The sequence below is a fragment of the Apus apus genome, chromosome 3 (genome assembly GCF_020740795.1).
Source record: "Apus apus isolate bApuApu2 chromosome 3, bApuApu2.pri.cur, whole genome shotgun sequence".
In the NCBI taxonomy this organism is placed as follows: Eukaryota; Metazoa; Chordata; class Aves; order Apodiformes; family Apodidae; genus Apus; species Apus apus.
In genome coordinates, this window is record NC_067284.1 from 43578914 (window position 1) to 43600633 (window position 21720).

General features: G+C 41.6%; 1 protein-coding gene across 6 annotated transcripts in view; it reads right to left on the reverse strand.

Annotated features, from left to right (window-relative positions):
* RALGAPA2 (Ral GTPase activating protein catalytic subunit alpha 2) overlaps nucleotides 1-14831 on the reverse strand; it is a 129325-nt gene extending 114494 nt beyond the window's left edge. For 5 of the 6 annotated variants that reach the window (XR_007888979.1, XM_051614317.1, XM_051614315.1 and 2 more), the window contains exons 1-3: nucleotides 14519-14831; nucleotides 6547-6657; nucleotides 6237-6286 (exon numbers count right to left, since the gene is read on the reverse strand). Coding sequence is in view for 4 of the 6 variants with exons in the window: in XM_051614317.1 (XP_051470277.1) it covers nucleotides 6237-6286; nucleotides 6547-6657; nucleotides 14519-14624 (267 nt within the window). In the remaining 2 variants the exon portion in view is untranslated. Of the gene's footprint in view, nucleotides 1-6236; nucleotides 6287-6546; nucleotides 6658-14518 lie in introns of those variants that run through there. The other variant, XM_051614318.1, reaches the window with a different exon arrangement.
* Between the last annotated feature and the right edge of the window lie 6889 nt (nucleotides 14832-21720).

A 21720-nucleotide genomic window follows, 5' to 3' on the forward strand; every position in this document is an offset into this window, starting at 1 on the left:
ATGAAGTTAGTAGCCCTGCAGCAGCTCAATCTAAATAAAAAGATAATCCATTTATTGCATCAATAAATTATTTACAGTTATTTGTTGAAGGAAAAAGTCTGCTGAAAGCATGCAAGATGCTTATTCTTGCCCTAGGCATCACATTAAACAGTAAAGATCTCTGACATCAAACACGTGCAACATATAGTTAGAATCTGCAACACAACATTGTAAGAATAATATAAATGTGGGGTTTTTTTAAAGCAATGATAGATTAACTAATCAGAATTGCAGCAGAACAAACTTTAGATGGTTCAAAAAGTAATTTTCTATCTGTAGCAAAGAAGGGCTACAAGCAATTTTATTGTTATAAACAAATAAGTCTTTTTTACTCTATTGAGCTTGAAAATCAGCCGACCAAGCCTGTGTGACAGACATAAGGTTAAACAGTGGAACTGGTAGGCACAGTAAGCACAGGGAACCAACTGAAAAGCTCTAACAGACCCTACACCGTGAATTTAAAGCTCTGGCTCCTTACTGGTAATTTGATTTCAAGTGTAAGATAACCTGCAGATGGGGAAATTAAGCCACTGAGCTGTACAGATATAAGAAAAATGCAAATACTAATAAAAAAAAGTTAAATAAAAAGAAGTTAAATAAAGGGAGCAGCCCCAATAAATGAGAAAACCAGGACCTGTGGCAATGAGAATTCAAGAATAACTTGACTTGTAAAGAATTTTACAAGTACTTTTCACATTGGCCAGTTTTAATACACTATTTCTGCAGAATTCAATTTTACTCAGTAGTAAGTACTTCAAAATGTAGTAAGTAATTAGGAGCAACATCCTAAGATAAGCAAACCACCCTAAGAAAATGCCACGGCTCTACAAGATCATCCTTTTGCACATTAATAACAACAGCAACACAACACCAAAGTCTTCTGAAAGAGTTATGAATCAAAACCTGCTCAAAGTTTCACTATGGCAGGTTTTTATAAAAATGACCTGCTAAAAATCATCAGTAATTTGCATCAGTGTTCTCTGGTAAGTGCTCCAGCATCATTGCAAAGGCCACAGCAGGTGACAGCAGGGACTGGGAGAACAAAGCACCCCCACTGTAGGAGAACAGGTTCATGACCATCTAAATAATCTGAAGGTGCACGTCTATGGGACCTGATGGGGTCCATCCACAGATCCCAAGGGAGCTGGCAGATGCAGTTGCTCAGCCTCTCTCCATCATATTTGAGAGGTCATGGCAGTCTGGTGAGATTCCTGCCGACTGGAAAAAAGGGAACACAGCCCCTATTTTTAAAAAGGGAAAAAAGGAAGACCCAGGGAACTACAGGCCAGTCAGTCTCGCCCAGCAAGATCATGGTACAGATCCTCTGGAAAATCTGCTAAGACATATGGAAAATAAGTAGGTGATCGATGACATCCAGTATGGCTTCTCTAAGGGCAAATCATGCCTGACCATTTTGGTGGCCTTCTATGATAAGGCTACAGAGATGGTGGATGGTGGCAGAGCAACTGATGTCATCTACCTGGATTTGTGCAAGGCATTGGACACTGTCCCACATGACATCCTGGTCTCCAAACTGACAAGACATGGATTTGATAGATGGACCACTCAATGGATAAGAAATCGGCTGGATGGCTGTACCCAGAGAGTTGTGGTCAATGGTTCAGTGTCCAAGCTAATTAACTAATACTGTTAATTCACACAGCAGTCTATATTAGGTAGACTTACAATTTGGTGTCAAAATCAGATATTTAAAATATCCACAGAAATTTCAGTCCAGAATGAAATAAAGTTGTAAGTTTCAAAAATGCTATTTATGTGCATTACTAAGTAGTACTAAAAAAGAAGTGTATAGTGCACAGAGCTATCTGGTCACCCACCAACACAGCAGGTGTTACTCTGACAGATGCACTGTATTTACTGCATAAGGTCTGTTACCTACTTTTCAAAAGAGTTGCTAATAGGCAATTATAAACCTATACTGAATTATCATTAGCATTTGCAGAACAAGTAACTTGTGCACATCTGCAGTAATAAATTTAGGCTACACAGCTGCTTCTGTAATCATTATGTTCCCGTTCTCATGGCAGACCAATCCTTGTTTCAATGGATTTATACCACTTCTTAATCTTTTGAGGACATAGCCATTTGTAGTTTATATTCAGATGTGCTTCTAAGGATAGCAATACTATATTAAAACAGTGGCTACTGCTACAAAGTAAAAAGCTCAAAGAATGGTTGGGCAAGTTCTAACAGTTTGTTGATTATCACCTCTGGAAAACCCTTAATGTTAACAAAAAAGCAAAAGCAGACAGTGAGTTTGAGTGTGTATAATACAAATACTGCAGAGCTATTAGCATATTTCTATTCTACTTTACACCCACTTAATATTTAAAACCACCTGCTGTGTACTCACTCAGGATACTCCAAATAAGACCTAGAAATTATACATTAAAACTTCGCTGCTGAACTTCTGAGTAAGGCCAAACCAGACAGCTCTGCCTGTTCCTGTTTGTAAATCCAGTTGTCTCTCCTTGTGCCAAGAGGGCAAGAGGCACTCAGGGAGGGCTAGGCCTGATGGATACAGGGGGCTGGAAGCATTAGCACAGCAAGGAAAGTGTGAGTTACATGAGATACCTTGCCAGTTATCATTCTGTAGATTCTTAAACAAAAAAATACCATGCTTACTCTGTGTCTGAACCCAGGGACTCACACTGCTCACATTTTCAACAAGGTCAAGAAACCAGAAGTTCCACAAAAAACATGGACTTAAGAACAACTGAGAGATCACAGCATAAACCTTTTTGCACAAGGTATACAAACACGGTATGCTTTTATAAATAAGGACCTGTGAAATGCAAGGACACTTTATGTTATATTAATGTGCACTAGTAAAAAATTAACAAGCCCAAAAAACCACACTAAGAAGCTTTCAGCATACATATCAGCTGCGGGAGGTGGGAGTACCTCTCCCCATCTCCTCAGCTGCCTAAAAACTGCAGTCAGACCTGAACTGCACTGGCAGGAGCAGAAAAATTTCTAGCAACAATAGCAGCTACTGTAAGTCATTTTGGGTAGCTTTTACTACATTAGAAAAAGTATCTGTAAAATTTAAGAATTAAATATTTCATACAGTGAACGTGTTAAACGGTGTAATGAATTTTATGACTGTATCAGCACTAGAGATTTGGCTGTTCTTAACTAACAAAGCATAATTATAGAGAATGAAAAATTGATCTACGTATTCTATCAAAATCATCAGCCTGCTCTTATTTCATTAGAGATGCAAAAAAATTGCAGCGTCAGACAAATCAGTATCTGATACCACAAGAAAAAATACTTTATTATTAAAAAAAATCCAAACTTTCACTATCAAATGATGGCATAACACTTTTATGGGACCTAGAAAACCAAACTGTAGTGCACCTTTCATGAGTTCTGTGACACACAGTGTTCAGCTGACAGCCATAACAAACAATGCCCTCACAGAGAACAGTGATTTAAGAAACAGTATTAACGTGTTCTGCAACATACGACAAACCTGGAAATAACTAAGTCTTGCCAAATTAACTGTTAACCTTCCATATTACTCCCTTTGGAATAATATTCCTTTTTTAATTATTATTTGATGTTATTGTTGAGTTGCCAAGAAATGCAGCTGATGTGTAAAATTAAGACTTAAATAAATGACAACTGAGTTAATTTAAGTTTTTAGAGCATTTGTGGAAAAAGTATTTGTTACTTTACACACTAGGTGTCACTCAACAGCAGCAAAATACCCACCAAACTGTACCAGAACAGGCAGAAGTAAATTATTTTCATAAGTATTTTTATTGATTTTTAAACCGTTAACCCTCAGCAGCTGGATTCAGGAGTTTTCAATCCTACATAATTACCTACTTAGTTAATTAGAAGAAAACTCTGGCTCATGCTGACATCAGATTAAATATGGCAAGCTTAACAATCAGTTTTCTTTCCTATGAGCTACAGTATGAATATTTATTTACTTGGCATTTACTTTTTTTTCTTCTCTTGTGTTCAGACTGACATATTCTTGGTCTCTGCACTAGAAGGCACTCTAAAAAGGTAGTGTAAAATGCTTTAAGTTCCCCAGTGTTACGAGTTATAAATGGATTGCAAACTTACTTCCAGTAGACACCACAAAGCAGACTACTCCAAATTCTGCACAAGTATCTTACACGATTTCTTCTCCTCAAAGCTGTCAGTAAGTAGGCTATGATACAATTCTCTACCAGAACCAAAGAAACATTTTGCTCATAAATAACTATGGTTTGTTTTTTTTTCTTTATCCAGTATGTTCTCCTGATGGTTTTTAAGCAGTATTAAACAAGTCTTTAGTAGCCACCCATTTTCAAGACACAAGAATACGTATTTATTCACTTGAAGTGGGTGAGTAAGCATTAGCTATTTTCCATTCCATGACACAGCCACAGAAACTTAATTACTTATTCAAGACCAGAGAGTAAGCATATTAATGAGCTTCAATTAAATTGCATAGCCTTGCTCAGTAAATGTGGTGATACCTTCTCCACTGGGGATAGGAAGGGAAGAGGAAGAATTTTTCCTGCCCCAATACAGTCCTAATAGAGGTATGAGCTCATGTTCTTTGACACTGACTCATGCAAAATCCTAAAGCAGACTCTTTTACTAATATCATAAGTAACAGAAAACACAACTTCATGTTCAGACTTCAGTCTGAAAATGCAGTCCTGTAGTTAAAGGACAAAAGGGAGGGATAAGATTAAAAGGAAGCAGAACTTGCTACACCATAAAAGTCAAAAGATGAGACCACAAAAAAACCCCAGGATTTCATGTCATTATTTTGATGGCCATTTTTTGTATTACAGGCATGTTAGGATAAATACCATAATCCTAGGTCAATATAAATATTATTTAACTACAAACTGTACATTTATGTAAAGGTGTGGGATGGCTCAGTGAGGGGTTTTTATCATTTTTAAAGAGAGGGATAAAAGTCAAGAACACTTAACTTTCGTTTAATTTCTAGAGTGTTAGGGATTTTTTCACCACCCCTGCCAAAAAATAACGCACAATATAATTAAAGATAACATTTCTCTGATGTAATATTCAACTGAAAAGTTAGTAGTTGGATTAACAAAGAGAAATCAGCAGAAGACGTGTATGTTTACCCTTAAGAAAGAAATCAGGCCAATTATTTACCTAATTGTTTAAAAACATCCAACAATTACAAGCACTACTGAAGTCTGACTTCACAGACAGGTAAAGCTTATGCTAAGACTTCTGGTGTGCATTATAAAAATTTTTTTACATGTTAGACTTTCATCTGGTCCTGTGGTATTTTCTCACATCCAAATATATGTAGATAATAACTAATTAAAGAGGTCCCTTGGAAAATGATCTATCATAGTCTATTCTTTTTCTAAATTAAAGACATCCTAATTTGATTATGCAAAAGCTAACTAGCTAATATTTCCTCCCTAGACACTGAACATGCTGTGACTGCCAGAGATGGGAAGGATATGCTTCTGGAAGTATAAGATGTTCCACTAAAACAAAAAAAAAGTTAACAAATGAACATTTCACACAATCAGATCAAACTGATATGCAGTACTTGACAACTCTCATCCTTTTATCTTCCTTGTGCCCAAGCCCTAATACTGCACTCATAATAGATGCCTGCATCTGAAAGGAGTAGAGTTGAAACTCCTGCTGTGGCACACAAAAGAAACATAACACTCAACTTCACAGTGACAAAGCGTATGGAAAAATGCTGTTGTTTTGAACTAGCTCCCCCATAAACTACAGAAGCAAGAATTTATTTAATTTGAAAAAAAAAAAAAAAATACTATTTTCACAGCTCTAGTGTTAACAGAGGCTATGCACCTATTGATCGCTTGCTCCCAAATTCTACTGCAAAACAACAGGACGTTTTCAAAGAGCTGATCCTCAGTTCCTCAGGACAGATATATTACTGTATGATTTTCAAGTGATTTTTATAACATCTTGTAGCTCTGGATATTGATTCAACCAACATTCTCATTGCATAATAACATTTTTATTGCTGTTGTATCTGAAAACTTAACATCTTAGTTCTCCTCTGCCTTTCACCTTGTACAGTCATGACTCCTACTGTCATTTTCATTGATACCCATTTCACCTCTCATAAAGGTGTAAGTAAGAATATAGTGACAATGAGATTTCAAACAGAAATTAGTTTAATGGTATGGAAAACTTACTTCAAAAAGAAAGAGAATGGAGTCCAGCTCCTCCCTTTGTGATTTATTCCCTGCAAGACAGAAAACAATATTGTTTCACTGTAAATACACAGTATGAGACAGATGCCAAACTTATATTCAACTAAAGTCAAGGATGTTACACTCATCTCTTCTGATACCATAAAACTAAAATTATTAATAGTAATGCTATACTGCATTAAACTATTAATGCAAATATAGATAATTGTGGCCTATATAGTAATTAGATATGGTCTATTAGAAAGCTTTTGAGAACAGTTAGGGAAACTGCCAGCAAAACTCCAAAACTCACCTTTTTGTTTCAAGCTATTTTCCAGTGTTATGAAGTTTTCATAGAATATAAAATAAATCTGAGAATAATTGCTCTCAAAAAATTGCTTCAGGTCACTTCCATCCACATTATCTGAAAAGAGGAACAAACGGAATTATTGCACATCATCAGAAAGCTGAGAATTGCTGTCTTCATGCAAGTTTAGTATTACAGAATGAAATGCAATATTAAACTATTTTAGTGACTTCATGAAATACTCTGCATTAAGTTCAGATTTCATTCTTGAAAGTAAAGTAGAGAAATTTCCATTTTTACCTAATTTATGAAAGTTTATAGTGTGGCTTATGTTCATTTGTTTTCCATTATTAAAAAATAAAAAAAAATGGGATGTGCCCTAGGTATCTAACAAAATGGCTCCTGTATCAACAAAACAAGCAGGTACTGCTGAAAAAACAAACACAAGCAATGACTTCTGTGTGCAAATGGCAAATCCAGTTCTTAAATTTATCTGATATGCAGATCAATTCAGAAAACAGCCTATTTCCATTTCCTTTAAAAAATAATGGAAACCCAAGCACACGTCACTTCCCTAAGCCTTACCTTAAGTCTAAAATTTGAAATAAGTTTATTTTTTAAAAAGAAAAAAAACCTCCTGTTTTCTAAATCTGACACTTGCAAAACACACTTTAACTTCATCTCTTTGCCCTTTATTATACCTGATTTGGTCAATAAAAGACAGATTATTCCACCCAGAACTAAGAGAATAAAGGGCAACAATTATTAACAACATATCTTCTCACTGAAGTTCTCAAGAAACCCATTCATTAATCAAGACAACAAAGCTGATTACAACAAGATGACTCAATAATATCACAGAACTACAGAAAAAAATAATTACTTCAGCCCTGGGGGAAAAAAAAAATTAATAACAATAATTTAAAAAATAATTTTAAAAACCCAAACACACACATAAAAAACACTTATTCAGAAGTAAGGCTTTGTTTGGTTGCTTATACTACAGAAACAATTAGTGCATGGAAACTCCTTTACATTATACTTGTTTCCTACAAGCTACTGGACTTGAACTTGCAAGCTAAGTACAATTATTCCTCTCTGCAAAAGTATTCTGTTAAATACAGCTCTAGGAGAAAACAAGGCTTTCATTTACAAGTACTTCGTATGAAAGAATGAGGTCATTAAATCTAAAGGAAACTTTCCCTTTAAAATGTGAAAGGAGAAAGGAACTGCCTAATAAAAAAAAGTAAATTCTCCTTTTCTACAAATGTGGCATTTCAGTGGTGATTCATCTAGTATTCTGATGTAAGCTTGCATTTAGTGAACTACTTTGCTCCTCATACTCCTTCACAAGATATAGAGAAAAATAATTTCTAACCTCAAAAGCAACCAACAACAATGCTCCCATTTACAATACTGAGAGTAGACATTCACTCAGAAAGTAAGATTTTTCTTGCAGCTCTCTGTGCAAGTTGGCATTCTGATACCCAAAAAAAACCCCCAACCCATACCGAATAAACCACACACCCAGTAAATCCAATGCTCCAATGTCACAGACAGAGCTTTCCTAGGCATTTCACTACCAAATTCCATATTCTGCACATGCACATGCATTAAGAAAACCCATTTCCCTACTTCTTCACCATGCACGTGTTTGTGATGAGGAGCAGCGGGAAGCAGCACAGACCATGAATGCTTCACCCAGCTCCTCTGGGCACAGAAGAGGTGGGCGATGTCCTCGCTGGCTAAGCCACCATCCGGCTGGCAGGAGGACCAGCCAAGAAGGGGACTCCACCCTTTCCAGCCATCTCCTTCCCCTCTACATCATGCCGGGCTGACGGAAAGCATCTCCAGAAAGGCTATACCACAGCAAGCATATTAATCTCAAGCTCCTTCACTGCTCTCTTGCTTTGGCCCTCCCCATAACCCAGCTGCTCCCACCCATTTCACCAAGAAACAATCACCACAGGCAAACAGAGACCACAGCAAGAAAGGCTGCATCTCAAAAGGACTTAATAAAAGTTGGCAGGAAGCCCATGACAGTAACTTGGATCACTACATTATGTATGTGTAACTTACAGCAGGATAAGGGTCTTTCTTCTGGTTTTCAAACAGAAAACATCAGTGACAGTTTCAGGCACTATTTAAGATACTAAGACAAAATACTGACTTTCAGCAAATCACATTTACAGAAGAAGTACCTGTTAGCATTCAAGGAAATTAAACAGCAAGGTTGTGACTGAATTGCAGGCATTTGGTTCTATTTTTGTATTTATTCATAAATAGCTCTCAGATTACTACTGTTGAAAACAGCCACCTCACAAATTCAAAACTCTGTACACTGAAATCTAAGGCAAGCTGTCAAACATTATTAGCCATCAGATACATAGATGCTTTCCACAAACATGTATAATTTAGGGAAACAATCTACTCAGGTACTAATATAAGAATATGAGTTTATTGCCAAGCTCTCATTACTCTTCCTCATATAAAAAAAATCTAGAGGGGGCAATAATCATGTCCTGAGCACACCAGCTTTCCTTTTATTTTTCCATTAACTACCAAATTTTACTGCATTAAGTAGTAAGAAATCCTCCCCTAATTTCATGAACTTCCAAAGTCACTTGGCTTTATATTAGTTATAAAAAGTCTTCTCAATTCTGAAGGGTATTCTTTAACTCAAGGACTTAAAATTTTACAGGAGATGAAGAGACAACTTTGCAGTCAGACCTGGTTAATGATAAACTTTTATTACTAGTCTCACCCCAGAGACTACATACAATTTTTACTTACCTTAAAAAAACCCAACACCAACCACCAAAAAAACCCCCACACTTTTTCAGATTAGAACTTCTAATTATTAGATAAATGCCTAGAAAATAATTTTCCTTCATTTTTTTCAAAGGAATGTCAGTAACATACGGTTACTAAACAAAGCCTCAAATTAGAACCATTTCTAAAGTAATTTTAACAACTCAAACATCACATGAAATCTAAGGAACAAACTGTTCAGCAAGAAGTTTGGAAGCATTCACTTTTGACTGTCTCTAAATGAAAATTTCCACTGTGCTTGTATTAATCTAGCTGCACAGAACTGTGCAAACCAAGATGGTGCCACAAGTAAAAACAGCTCACTACTCTATCATTAGTTAAATAAAGGGAGTTAAATGAAAAACATGGGGGCTTTCTTAATTTGTATATTTTAAACAAAAATATTGATTATTGCACTGTGTAGCTGTTCAGGTCTACCATGTATTTATCCACTTTTCAGCAGAGGAAAAGCTAAAAGCAGAGAAGGAAAGCAGCACCCCACACCTGCCTGCAGTGGCACTCCTGACACACACCGAGGCACGTAACAGTACTGCTTTCCAGGTCAGGATCCAAATGACAGTTTCTTCAAGGACACAACTGGAATACGTGTAAAGCACCATAACTGTGAAAACAGCCCTGCTCTTACGCACGTGTGCAGGAGTTAAGTACCACAGCACAGGCTGGAAGTGCCCGTTACCTTCCTGGAACCCCAGCCTGCCCCCAGCCTGCCAAGGCGCAGGTCAGCCCATCAGCAGGCTCAAAGCCCAGTGTGAGCACACACATGGTGCCACAACACCCCCCAACAAGTATCCGTGTTCAGTACCAACACAATCCACAAACCCATACAACAGTTCCGGTTTGGCAACTGCACCAAAGCTGTGCTACTTTTAAAACAAGGCCATCATTATCCTTAAGATAATTCAGTAAAAAAAAAAAAAAAAAAAAAAAAAAAGATAATACAAGCCCTTAATTCAGCTTAACTGTTGTTATCATCTTTCAGGCAGCTCGGGGCATATTCCGCACCAAATGGGTAAGCTCCCATTTCCTCTTATCTCCAAGTGGAATGTGAATGGCGGTGGCCAACTTAAATCCCCAGAGGTTGTCCACAGAGACTACCTAGAAACTTTCTAGCCTTAAATGAACAAAGTTCTCAGGCAAATCACACTGAAATTAGTAAGAGTAACAGCACCACAAAGAAAAGGCTCATCACCCTCATGAAATAAAAAGTATCATGCGATACCTGATCCCATTTTATGCATGAGCTAAGACTGTCATCATCTAGGTTACTGGAGAACTACAGCAGACAGTAGCTGTTGTTCCTATTGCATCTTTATTCATGAAAGATACTGTATCATGACAGAGCAATTTGTGCAACCAGAAGAAAAATTCAAGGGAAAAAACACTAAGCCATGCCAAGACATTACACTAAACATCCCAGTTGTACCTCAGAAGAGAACACCGAAAGAGACATTTCAGTTAAAGAAAAAAATATTTTAACCCAAGAACAGCCACGAAAGGAAAGTCTTAAGGAGCAGGGATACATTTATGCTACAAAAGGTCCATAGAAACTACTCCAGGAAACAGTATAGAGGGCTTAATTTATGGCAAATGAGTGTAAAAGAGCCAAACTTGTATGTCACCACCAACATTTACAAGGCCATTATTTTTCACGTCTATCCTAAAAACAGACCACACTACTGACACTTCTACACACTGTTTTTGGAAAAAAAGTTTCTACTGACTTCACAAAAGTTCTGAAAGTTGGTTCATCTTCACAGCAATAAAAAAACCAAAAACAAAACCAAATAAATTTTAAAAAAAGGAAATTATCTGGTCATTTACCTAACACAAGTGAACACCCATTTAAAAATAATGTTATTATTCTCATTAGGATTTTGTACTGTCAGGCAGGTAGGCTACCACACAGAAGCAGCAACTCAGCTCCTGAAGAGCCTTAGAGACTTGAGGGAAGTTACAAGCAACACAAATTTAAAGGGGATTTTTTCTTTCAGTTTGTGTATTGGACAAACTTACACAGATGGTAGCTAAGAGACCAGAAGCAATCAAAAGCTGGGTGTTATTGATGTTGGTGCTCACACAACCCCTCATTTACAGAAATACACACCCCCTTAACCCTGCCCTATTATCACATTTTCTCTATTTTTTACCCTCCTACATCAGTAGGATGTCAGAAGACTGTCATTTTGTTTACAATTTAATTCCTGTGATTTAAAACTAACAAAGGAAGAAAAGATGGCATCTCCTCAGGAGACATTAAAAAAGGAGAGTTATTTTGAGAATGTGCCACTATGGCCTGAGTGAAGCAACCGGGGACAGGGAGTAAAATGACTGGGGTGGGAGGAAGACAGAGACATGCACATTCTGACCCCTGGCCAGCACACGGAGTGCCACGTATGGGGGAATTAAAAAAAAAAGAAGCAATATCCAACTGGCTTTGGGCCTTCATACCAAAAGCTTTGTTTTCCATAAATACAGCAGAGGCTCTTACATGTGTTGTTTCATTTTCCGTACTGAATAATATCATGAAACACACACTTGCAATGATATCTATGAAGACTGATATCTTTAAAAAGCCACTCCCATATTATCTGGAATGTGTACAGTGATGTTCTCAAAAGCAGACATCTCAGAAACATAGTAAGAGGCTGCTTTGATACAGTCCCTGCAATAAAACATATCCACCAGAAGACAGCCAGCTGTCATATCACAGCACTTCAGACAACAAGCCGTTAATATACTACCCAGCCCTCTGGAACTGATTAAAATTTTCACTTAAAACCAATGTTCAATAATAAGTTTAATCAAAATATCAGGTCACTATCTCCAAATATAGCAGACACTTGGAAGAAAAGATATTTCCTAAGAAGTGACAGGTGTATTTCCCCCCACCCCTTGCCAACTGGGTAATAAGTATCTTTACAGAAAGCCACCAGACAGCACTACCTTCTGTACCATCTGCTTTGGGACATAAATTAATTTTGTCATGCTAATAGGCATATTTTTCCATTTGCTCCACCCGTCAGGTCCATCACAGGAGTCTGACAACCTCTTCTACCACACTGGTACAAAAAACCTAACACTCCCATGAGATGGGTATAACCAAGAGCCACAGCAAGTCCTGTACTTAATCTTAAACTAGCTGTGTCTTGGTTTCAGTCATGCCTTTCTGAGAGGCTGAAAGGGGAACACTAACAGAAAGTTGCTATATTTCTTATTCTTTCAAGTTCATTTCTTTCAGTGAGTCAGGTGGAAAAGGAAGAAATGTAAGGTTGGTGAGTTCACACTACAGTCCCTTAGACCAATCTTTCTCAGAACATTTTCACAAAACATTCTAAAGCTCACCTCGTGGACAAAGAGTTTTAAAAAAAAATTACAGTGAAATTTTTTATTATTTTAATATTGCTTACACAGCACGTGAACAATGAGACATCACAGAATCCCGTCTTCTTGCTCAGGATCATACTCGGTGTCCTCATCACAAAAGCTCAGAATATTCAAAATACGCTACAGAATATTCAACACTTCTTTTTTTCCTATCAGTGGAACATCACAAGAAAAAGCTTTTAATCTCAAATTCAGTCTCGAGCTCCACCAATGATCCCAGGCTGCAAACCACGGTGAGGTTCCTCAGTGCAAGCCTTGCAGCCCGGTGCACACACCAGGCAGAGGGCTGCAGCGAGCACCTTTGTTTTGGCAAGCCCCAAGCTGCTTCCTGGGCAGTAACTCGGTCCCCACCCACACTTCACACCACCAAGAGCCAGCACATAGGGGGGCTGAGGGAAACAACACAAACAGTGACTGACCAGAGAGCACCTCCTCAGCAGAAGATACAGTGAGATACAGCGCCCAGCTTCTATTCTTGAGAAGCCACTAACCTCAGGCCCTCTCCTCCAGCCACTTCTCACAGCTCATAACACGTCTTTGAGGCTCCTACATACCTGCCAAACTTGACTGAAACAGTAGACTAAAAAATGGTAATTGTACACAAGAAGTACAAATCAGGTAATTTCCTCCTCCGTGTTTCTCAGGAGAACAATCTAAAATGAGATCACAGAATGGTTTGGGCTGGAAGGGACCTTAAAAACATCTAGTTCCAACCCCCCTGGGATGGGCAGGGACACCTTCCACTAGACCAGATTGCTCAGGACCCCATCCAACCTGGCCTTGAGCACTTCCAGGGAAGGGACATCCACAACCTCCCTGGGCAACCTGTTCCAGTGTCTCACCACCCTCACACTAAAGAATTTCTTCCTAATGTCTAACCTAAATCTCCTCTCTTCCAGCTTAAACACGAACACTGTCACTGATTCACCTGAACTGGGACAGTGTACAAAAGCTCTTAAAAGAGACTCTTCCTGATGCAGTTTGCTGACTAACAGATGGCACAAGGCCACCCAAACCCTCACACAACATAGCTCACAGCTGAAACAGATCAACTGGTTTCCACGTGCATAATAAAGAGACTAGGGTCAAGGCTTCAACTGTAAGGGGACATTAGAGAAAGAGGTCCAACCTTACCACAAGCATGGGAAAGGCATCACAAAACACTAATACATGATCCCCTATCAACCTTCAAAAAATATTGAAAATCCCAAATTAATCTTCTTGACTAAAGGAGAGCTTCTGGGAATAGATCCTCCAAAGAACCCCGCAGGAAATGCATTTATGTACTATTTTGTACCCAAACCATGTCACATATCACAAATATTTTGACACTGGGCAACACAAGTGTCCAAAGGCAGGAGAAGCAAAACGCACCAGTAACTTTCTCTAACAGCTCCTGGGAGCGCGAAGGGACACGCACTGCTGCTGCCTCTCAACAGCTACAACCAGGCGAGCTTACAGAGCTCCCCAGACCTGCAAAGGGAGCTGGGGCAGAAAAAGGTATCTTCGACAGAGGCTGCCTCCGCGAAGCGCTGACCACTCGCCGTCTCCCTTGCGCTCAGGACGACCCTTGCCCCGCCACCCCAGACAGCTCTACGAGGCGCCCCTCGGCTCCCCGGGCTGCCCGGGCGCCGAGCGGGCAGCGCCGGCCGCTCCCCCCCGAGGCCGGGGTCCCGGTCCCGGCGGGCGGGGGCCGGGCGGCTGGAGGAGAAGCCCGGAGGGGCACCGGGGGGCGGGGGCCTGCCCGGCGCCCCCCACTCACCCAGCAGTGCCCGCAGGTGCTTGAGGCGGGTGAGCACGTCCCGCTTGGGGTCCAGCGCCTTCTGGGTGGATTTCCTGACATCGGCGTGGCCCTTCCTGGAGAACATCCCGGAGCGGGGCACCCCGCGGCGGAGGGGAACGGGCTCCCCCGGGGCCGCGGGCGGCTGCGGGGCGCGGGCCGCGGGCGCCTGTTGTCGGCAGGAGGGTCTGAGGGCCCGGCGGCTGGGCCGGGGCGGGGGACGGGCGCCCACGGCCCCGCCCGCTGCGGGGAGGGAGGGTAGAGCGCGGCAGCGTCCCCGCCGGGCGACCGAGCCCGCCGCCCTCCGCCGGCCCGGGTGGGCGTGCCAGCAGGGCAGCCCCGGCCCCGCCGCGCAGCCGCCCTCCGCCGCCGCCGCCGCCGGACTACAGCTCCCAGCATGCCTGGCGGCCGCCGCCTTCCGCGTCGCCGTGACGTCACGCCGCAGGGCCCGGGCGCCGCGTCCCCCCGGGGCGGCCGCACCGGCGGGCCTCGCCGCGGCGGTGGCAGCTCCGGGCTGGGGCTTGGCGGCCGCGTCCCTCCCCTGCCGGCGCTGCAGCCGCGCTCAGCGGGGCCACCAGCGCGGCGGGCAGCGCGGCTTTGCTTGGGGCCGGGCGCAGAGCGGGGACGGGAGACTTGCGGGGGTAGTGGAGGCCGGGCTGCCGGCGAGGGGCGCAGCCGCGGGAGCGGGCACCGAGCGGTGCTCGGGTTTGTGCACGGGAACCACCTGCCGGTTTTGCGTGGCTGCTCGCGTCGTGGGCGTGTAAAGAGCAGGCCCTGCCGTTTCTCCCGCGCTGCACGGGGAGAGCAGCAGGCTGAGCAGACCCGGAGTTGCACAACGAGAGCGGGGTTTGCCCCAGAAGTAGCAGGTTCGAGTTGAAGCCCCTCAGATTCTCTCAGCAAAAATCCATGGAAAGTAGGTTTGAGTACGTTCTGAGGCAGGATGAGGTTCTAAAGAAGAAAACCGTGTGTTTCAGTGAAATCAATTGCACGTGTACTCCTTAGGTTTTAGCAAAAAAATTAGTTTACATGTCATATATTTATAGAAAAGTGTTTCAGCCATGAATCATTGTAGAAAAATACAACGTCACAAGAATTACTATTGTTCAGGCCGGAAAATGTATCACTGCCCTATCTTGCTTCCTCTGAGCCCTCTCAGGGATCGTTCCTTCCGTGAAGGCCTGGAGTCACCAGAGCAACGTGTCAGCAAGCCCTAACCATGCCCCGCCGTGACGGGACGGTCCCAGCTTCTCTGTGGTAGGGACACCACCCCTGGGATGGGCACGGGGTGAGATCAAGGAACCCATCTGGGTGAAAATTAACCTGGGAAAGCAAACAAATAAACAAGCAAGTGGCAGAAGTTTGTGGCGGGCTGCAGCTGGTGCTCATGTGCCCTGCTGGTTGCTCGCTGTGGCCCTGGCACAGCTTTGCCTCCTCTGAAGCACAACTGGATTCTGTCTCCAGCAAGCAAGGACTGGCCATGTCTCATAGTGCTACCCTGTAGGGTCACCAGATCTTGTGGCAATTCTGCTGCCCTTTAAGAACTTCCTTCCTGGAGTCATAGAACGAGGAATAGTGCTGACATGCAGCATTTTAAAAAGAAACAACACACACAAAAAAAAAACACCAACAAAAACAAAACCCCAAACTTTAACCCTTTTTCTTATACAAAAAAAAATTATATGTTTGAGCTTGGAATCCCAACACAGAGAATTTATTGTCACCTAATAGCCTTTTGTTTTGGAGCCCGTTTAAGCCTTACAGTAATTGATATTGCATATTCTTCCCATAACAGTCTTACACAATGTCTCATTCTAAAGAGATACGAATCTTCAGCACTTGTCTGACATTTTTGGTCACATATTGCAAATTGAGTATCTGCATCATCCTGAGAAGAGCGAATTGGGTCATTCCTGCTTTTCCCTTTCATTGCCATAAATTAATATCTGCAGTTGGCTGAGGAAGCACATGGCTAAAATCTTGGCTTGCTCTTTTTAATTTTTTCTCTTTTTTTCCCCCTTTTATTTTAATTGACTGAGAAAAACAACAGTTTTCCATTTGTCTCTTCTGGCAGTTCCTGATTGTTCCACTTTCTTGTCTTTTTCTGTTCTGGTGGTGTTTTGGTTTATTTAAAAAAAAAAATCTGCTATTGCAGATGAAGCAGTTGCTATTATTTTAGCTGCTTGAACATCTAATAACTTCTGTAATAAATAGAAGAGCTTTTTGCTCAGCACCTAACTACATAATTTCAGGCACTTATTGTTTTAAAGTTTGCCAGGAATTCTTCTCGTGAAAAGCTCCACAGAATACAGATTTCATGAGTTGAATCGTGGTGCTCTGGGAGGGCAGTCCTTTCTCTCCCCATTAGAACCTGGAAAATGGGGTCACGTGAAGAGCTCAGTGAGCCAGCATCATTTAACTAGAATGGTTTGGGGGGTTTTTTTTGCTCTTCTGAAATAAGAAATAAGCAGGCTGGGACAAACATGGACGTAACTCAGTGGATTCCAATGAGAAGGGGGTTTGGCCACTTGGCTGCAAGGAGGAAAACTTCAAAGTGCCAAGAAATTAAGATGCTTCTGTATGGGCTGTGACTTTGCTTCTCAAAAGTTTCATCTAGTTTTCAGAGCACATATTCTTGGAAATACAGAGTCTAATAAAAGCTTTTAAAAAGAGAAGTAATCCTAAAGATTTCTCATAAATTTCCTGTTTATTTTTGATGTCTCTTTGCATTAGCTGTATCATCGCAGTACAAAACTGAATGATAAAGTGTAGGTGTTCTAACTCTCATTTTCTTCTGCATGTCATGTCATGTAACATGAGACAGTATTTTGTTCTGCATCTAAGTGCATCACCATAGTGTGCATAGTGTAAAATTCCTTTGTCTTTTCTTAGGAACAAGCAGTCAGGATAGCAGCAAGGTGAAAACCCATGTAACAGTTTTGCATCTGAGTTTTAGGTAAGCAAATACACCCAAATGAACGTATATACCTTTAGGAACTCAGAATTATACGCACCTGACCTTTAACATACTAGTTATAACATCATAAAATAGCACTTTTCCAATTATTCATTTATGAGTTGATGGCACATAATGCAAACCAGAAATCCCAATAAACTTGCTGCAATTATTTCAGCCTGTGTGGGAGAACCGCTTGTAAAATCCTGTCTTGTGTTTTCTAACAATGCAACAGTTGCCATTTCCCAGAAAGTCAGATGATGCATTTCCAAAAGTTGATGCTTTAAGGTACAATAATTTCCTGAAAGAGATTTGGTCATTCAGCTTTCAGGATCTGAAGTAAAATCTATATAGACCAGTCACTTAAGGAGACAAAGCAGCAATCACTTATCACAGAATTGAATTTTTAAAGGTCACAGCACAATGTGATGTTCTAAGTGAGCTGGCCATACAAACATAAGCACGGCTGTGGTGTGCATGGATTCAGTATTCATTTAGATAAATCACTCCTTTGTGCAGGAATTTGCCTTTTTAGCAGTGTGGTTGTATGGTGGGCAGACCCCCACTGCTACTGGCTCCAGTGGAGGAAGACCAGCATCACGTCCCTTCGGGGGAGATTTCTGGGAAGCCAAGACCCCAGAGACAAAGGAGAAAATTATGACCCGTTAAAATAACATTGTGCAGTGTCTGCCTTGAGAGGAAAGACTGCCTGCTGGCCACTGTCCCCCTCAGCTGTATGTTGGGAGCTGTTAGAGGTGTTACTATTTCAGGCACCCATTGTGTATAAGCAATACAGGTAAGGGGCAGCACATTTTCAGTCTAAAATATAATAGCCTAAGTAGTATGTGTTTACGCAAGAGGCAGGCACGCTATCCCTGAAGTGCACAGCTCATACATTTTGTTCCTCCCCTCTTGGAAGCAGCGTGGTACTTCCAGGGAGTAATTGGGTAACACACCAACAGTGATAGTGCCCCAGCAGGCACTGCCCCACTTCTCCCTGCAGCCGGTCCCTGCCTCTGGCACTCAGTGCTGGCCCTTCCCTACTCTAGGACAGTCAGGGATGCACGAGGGAGCAGAAACAAAGTGCACAGTATTGGCCTTGTCACGTGTGACTGACCCAAGACCTGCGGGTACGTGCACACATCCCACGTCTTTCTCCTTCAATTTCTAAATCTCTTTCTGAGACATTGTGGAGAGTGTAGCAGTTGTGAGGAGTGCAGGCTACCTACGGGTCACAGGGGTTTGCTTATCATCATCTTGAAGACAAGCTTACTTCCTAAATTTCACATCAGATGGATGACACAAAGCATGTTTCTATGGCCAGAGAGTAGTGTCTTACCAAAGTGTATAACTAAATGTATTGAACAGAACCACAGCCAAAGTAATAAAACCACACAATATGCCTAATTTGCTTTTATGTTTTTTCTCTTGGGCGGCCAGGAGAAGTAAGAGTTGGCCTCTGTGTCTGTGCTCTTAATGCACTAAGCTACTTACCTGCAGTTGGGTGGAAGCTCTGTCCTGCTTTCTTACCTGCCATTAGCAAGCGCAGGCAGTGGTCAGGAGCTCAGCCTCTTGCTGCAGACTTTGTGGAAAGGTGAAACCCACCACTCCAGCTGTGGGGACAGCTGCCTGGATTTCACTGGACTTGATGAACAGGCAAGGTTACTTTTCCTGTTGCGTCTGAAATTTTAATGACACAGATTAAATTACGGAACTTCTCTCCTTACTTGTGTCAATATAAAACTTTATAATGAGCCCGGAAGAAAGGGCAGGGGAAAAGTAAATAAAAGAGACTTGCCTCCTAAATAACGTACAGGTGAGATAATAATTTCCTTAGCACAGGATGCCAGTATTAATTATTTGTCCTTCAACTCAAGTGCTTCAAATTGTATTTAGAAAGTTATTTTTGTGTGTCCTGTTGCATTTCCTTGGTCTGATAGATCCATTAAGGATTCCTTATTCCATCTACTCATGTGATGCTTCCCAGCTTAGGTGCAATGTGGGGTAGCTTGGTAGAGCTTTGGTCCTGTGCCAGTGTGCTGCATGTGGAAATGAGACTCCACTCTCAGTCTTGGTACGACTAAACGTGTGTAAAAGATTTTTCCAGCTGAGTCTGAGTTTGATGGGTGTATTTTCCTACTAGTGTTCCTGTAGAGTATGCAAGCATGGATCTGTGCCCTTACAAGTTGTTAGACTCAAAGCCATATGGTTAGTGGTTAATTTTTAATATACTCCTGAGTTTTCCTACATCTGGATCCTGCAAACTGCTTTCCATGGGTCAGCTTCTGCAAAGGTTTGGAGTTTTGCTGGATTTATGAAAGCAAAGACACCTTGTCCATTAAGACTTGCTGAGGATCTCCCCGAGTGACTCTCATTTGGCAACCAAAGGGTTTCTTATTGTCCCCTTGCCTGAAGCAGATGTACTAATGAATGACAAAGTGTCCCAGGGCTGGCAATGCAAAGGAGGTCTGGGGAGAGGTGCAACCCATGCTCAGCTTATCTGGCAGGTGGAGAAGAGCAGTTCAAAGGTGCATGGTGTCTCCAGAGGATATCTCCCAAAGATCCATGCTGACTTCTCACATGAGCTCAAATCTGCAGGCTTTGCAGAAAACAGTTAATTAGTTAGCATGAGTTACTTATTTAATACTTACTTCATAGGAAAAGCAGACTCTCTGGTTCACAGAAGTGCTTCCTCCTCAGAGGGGTTTACTTGAAGCTGAGACTGGTCTGTGCTGCAATGTGGAGGTCCAAGTTAGCATATGGACTGCAGACTAGTGGAGCAGTGTTTGGGAACTGGGTTTTCAGAAGCTCCTAGCCCTGGAAATCTGGCAGTAAAGGTGAACGGAGCTTCTGGGTACTGGGCTATTTAGGACAGATCTCATGGAAAATTTCTAACCATTGTAGCATACAAGGCATTAAAATGGCATTCACACAGTAAAAATGATAGGAAAAAACCACTGTCAAAAAAAGAGTCAAATTTCCTTCTGCCAGAATTTCAAACTGTGTATAGAGGGAAAGAGAAGAATTTATGTCTGTGGATGGAAAAAAATCCAAAATAGAAGGAACATGGATTGCACGTCCCTTGATGCCTTCCAAAAGGAAATGGCACAGAGAATGAGGAAATGTCATTGAGTAAAAATACCTACTCACCAAGGAGAGACTACACTACGCTTGCAAGAGGTTGAACTGCATGCAGAGGTTTATGGCAAGTTGTGAAAGCCCATAACCTACTGCCCTGGCCAAGAGCTTTCCATGAGGAGGTGTTTCAGCTCAATTTCAGACTGGACTAAGAAAGCAGAGATGCCTTACACCATAAAAGCAGGAAAATCACTACTCTGCTTCCCTGCTCCATGTGCCGTGGTACAGAGATAAAGTGCTGCTTGTCTCAACAGCACTAAATCCCAGATAAGTGTTGTTTACTTCAGCCCTCTCTGAGAGGAAAGGTCACTCATGGTCTCGGTAGAGCTCCAGCAATTTCCTCCTGGCAGCGTTCACCTCTGCCGCCCCGCATCGGCAGAGGTCCCGGGAGTCCCTGCTCTCCTCCTTTGGCTGCCTCTCTGTATCCTGGCTTCTGGGGACACGTGTTAACCCTCTCCCTGCCGGCCTCGGCCCCTCTGTCTTGCCCAGAGCTGACTCTGAACAGACAGGCAGAACATGTCAGCGGTACGGTCTTAAATAGCAGCAAGATGCTGGCAGTCAGTTATACTTCCAGTCCTAAGGAATAATGCACAGAGGTTAAGGAGTAAAGGTCGTTTTATTAGTACAAGTTACAGATGAAGTGTTCTCCCACATGAAATCAGAGCCTTCTTTTTCCTTCTTGTTGTCTGCTCAGCTTTCTTGTTTTGGGTTTTATATTGCCATATATTTAACTTGAGCTCTCTTTTTTGACTTCACAGTATGTTTGTATTTTCATTTTTCTCTTAGCTTCTTTTGGTATTTATCACTCTAAGGAAGAGTAAATGAGGAAGGAAACAGTTGACTGGGATCACCCTTAAGCTGAGCTTTGTTAACATCAAAAACGACAAGATTTTCTTAACTCTGAGTGCAATTTATACCCACAAACCAGACTTTATCTAATGGCTACGTAATATGTTGAATTCTCCTTCTGAAACTAAGACCTCAAATTCTCTTGTACATAAAAGAACAAGAAAAACCCTTCAAAATAAACCAGAAACACAAAAAGCAACCACTGGCCGCTAATGTTATACACATTCTTCCTTCTTTTCTTCTT